Genomic DNA, 2692 nt, shown 5'->3' with positions numbered 1-2692 from the left:
ATGGAGAACCTTTTCTACGGACGCAAGATGGCTCAGGTATTAATCTTAAGTATTATTATATCAGTATGAACTGTGCAGTAAAATGTACCCCGTCAGTGTGTATATATACACACACACACATACACACACACACACATGACTTGTCCCTCCTGCAGGTGTTCGACCTCAAAGGTTCTCTGAGGAACCGTAACGTGAAGACGGACTCGGGGAAGGAGAGCTGCGAGGTGGTTCTGCTGGACGAGAACCTTCTGAAGTTGATCCACGACAACCCGCTGTACATCCGCTCCCACTGTAAGGCCATCCTGCGCGCCGCCATCCACAGCGACGCCTACTTCCTGTCCAGCCACCTCATCATCGACTACTCGCTGCTGGTGGGGCGCGACGACGCCACGGATCAGCTGGTGGTCGGGATCATAGGTGGGAGGAGGAGCTGTTTGTTTTTCAGCGTCAGACTCGGAGAGAACGATAAAAACTGTGTTCTGATGTTTTCTTCTGCCGTTTAAATGTTCGTCCTGCAGATTATATCAGGACGTTCACCTGGGACAAGAGACTGGAAATGGTCGTCAAATCCACTGGAATTCTGGGAGGTCAAGGTGAGCCTAAATCTGAAGCAAACGTTCAAACCATCCTGTTAATAACATGCTGTTTTTTGTTTTTTTGTTGTCTCGGCATCATTTTTTTATCCCGTTTTTATGAACTTTGGTGATGAGTTGTGGGGAAAAAAGTCGATATGGCGTGGTACTGTGGTATTTTTGTGGCAGCATCTTATAGTTCCAGGCACACAGAGTTGTTTTTTTTTTACATAAATTAATATCACAAATCCAAATAAACTTTTGATAGCCTACATGAATAATATGAGTAATTGTTTCTTGTCAGTCCACTAAATACAAAAAACCCCCAAAAAACTGTGAAGCTTTCTGAGGCAGTTTGTGATAATGTGCTGTGAGTTGAACAAATTAAAAATTTTAACTTATTACATAAAAAGGTGCTGACAAAGTTTTTCAGTTGAAAAAAAAGTTATTAACTAAACTAAACATTTAAACATTTGTTTTAATCTGTAATATTTGGTCGTTTGCGCGGCTCGGTCTGGATTTGTGAAAGTTGTCTCTGATGTCGTCTCTTCAGGGAAAATGCCCACCGTGGTTTCTCCGGAGCTGTACAGAGCTCGGTTCTGCGAGGCCATGGACAAATACTTCCTGATGGTTCCCGACCACTGGACCGGCCTCGGCGTCAACTGCTGAGCGGAGCGTCGAGTCCGAGTGCCGAAAATAAAGAACCGCAGGTACTCACTCTGCTCTGCACCCGAGCTCAACACAAGCACACCGGACGCCGTCGGCGTTTGTGCGGACTGTACGCAGACCCGAACGCAGCGCAGTATCATTCCACGCTGGTCGTCTCCAAAACGTCTCAGACCAGATTTTATCTCGGCAGTATTACCAGATTCTAATTTATCCTTCTTTCAAAGAGGGTTTGTTGTTTTATCGGTGCCATGAGTCCAAACTGTTTCACGAGGACCCGCTGAAAAACTTTCAGTTTTGTGTTCATAGTTTGGTAAACAAACTAATAATTTGTGTAATTTAAAGTTTGTAAATGTACAGAGATTATGTAACTATTAAAAGAATATTAACACTGATCTCTGAGAGCTATCTTTTTTTTTTTTTTTTTTTTTTTTGTGGTGTAAATGAGGCGGAGAAATACGAGAAATATCAGATTTGATATTAAGACCTTTCAAACTACAATATTGCTGAATTTTCTGGATAACTAATCAATAATTTATGTCATTTATTGAGCAAAAACTCCAAATGTTTGCTTTTTCAAGCTTCACAAGTCAGAAGATTTTCCATATTTTTTATTTTTTAAGTGTAAATTTTATATTTTAGACTTGTCATTTTTCACTACTTTGTGACTTTTTATACAGCAAACAATTCATTTCAATCCATAAACAGGATTAATCAGTAAAGAAAATCATCAGCATTTATTTGTGCAGATTTGCTGATTTTCTTTGATTTATAAATTAAATATCTTTAGCTTCTATGCTTTTGATCAGTAAAATGTGTAATTAAAGAATTAAAAACTTTGAGCTCGGGGGAAAACTGTAGCGCTGTAACCTGATGACCATGACGGACAGATACCCTCACTAATGTCTTGTTTTTAAATTTTAAAAACAAATATCCAACTAAATTAACTTCATGCCAAAAACAAGTTTCCTCCCTTTAATGATTAGGCTCTCAGACACTTTTTTTAAGTTTGTTTGTTTTTCAAATCCCATGAAACCTGAGCAAATTGACTTGATTTTTCTATCAAAAACATCTGAAGAAGGCAATGGGCAATAAGAGGAGAAATGGCCCAAAGATAAGCAAGAAATTTGTAAACAAAATAATAAATAAATAAATAAAGTGAAATTTGGGGAAAAAATTAAAAAGTATAAAAACATTACCTAAAATTCTGAAAAAATTAAAAATGAAAATAAAAAAAGGGCATTAAAAGTTCCTGAAAATTTTGAAAAAACAATTATTTCTGTAACATTATGTGTTATTATGTGTAATCATGATAATCATATAGCTTTTTTTCTCTATACATTGTCCTTAGTCTTTTAAAAAATTTTAAGAAGTTTTCTAAATCAGCAAAATTTCTAACAATTGGTTAAACATTTCTTTCCAGGTTGGTCACTGCTTTTATTCCCATGTTTTTG

The 2692-nt window shown here is 37.3% G+C and overlaps 1 protein-coding gene across 1 annotated transcript; it reads left to right on the top strand.

The window, feature by feature from the left end:
- Positions 1-6: 6 nt before the first annotated feature.
- Positions 7-1633, top strand: LOC121938424 (1-phosphatidylinositol 3-phosphate 5-kinase-like). Its single transcript, XM_042481668.1, has 4 exons — positions 7-36; positions 156-417; positions 519-593; positions 1126-1633. The coding sequence occupies exons 1-4, from the start codon at positions 28-30 to the stop codon at positions 1239-1241; spliced, it is 462 nt and encodes a 153-aa protein (XP_042337602.1). The 5' UTR covers positions 7-27; the 3' UTR covers positions 1242-1633.
- Positions 1634-2692: the final 1059 nt, after the last annotated feature.

The sequence above is a fragment of the Plectropomus leopardus genome, unplaced genomic scaffold (genome assembly GCF_008729295.1).
Source record: "Plectropomus leopardus isolate mb unplaced genomic scaffold, YSFRI_Pleo_2.0 unplaced_scaffold29454, whole genome shotgun sequence".
Lineage (NCBI taxonomy): Eukaryota > Metazoa > Chordata > Actinopteri > Perciformes > Serranidae > Plectropomus > Plectropomus leopardus.
This window is presented reverse-complemented; position numbering and strand designations above follow the sequence as displayed.

Excerpts from the sequence above, each read along its gene's own strand:
- LOC121938424 (XM_042481668.1), top strand. Across the intron at positions 418-518 it reads GCTGGTGGTCGGGATCATAG|ATTATATCAGGACGTTCACC; the intron begins GTGGGAGGAGGA and ends TTCGTCCTGCAG. Across the intron at positions 594-1,125 it reads TGGAATTCTGGGAGGTCAAG|GGAAAATGCCCACCGTGGTT; the intron begins GTGAGCCTAAAT and ends TCGTCTCTTCAG.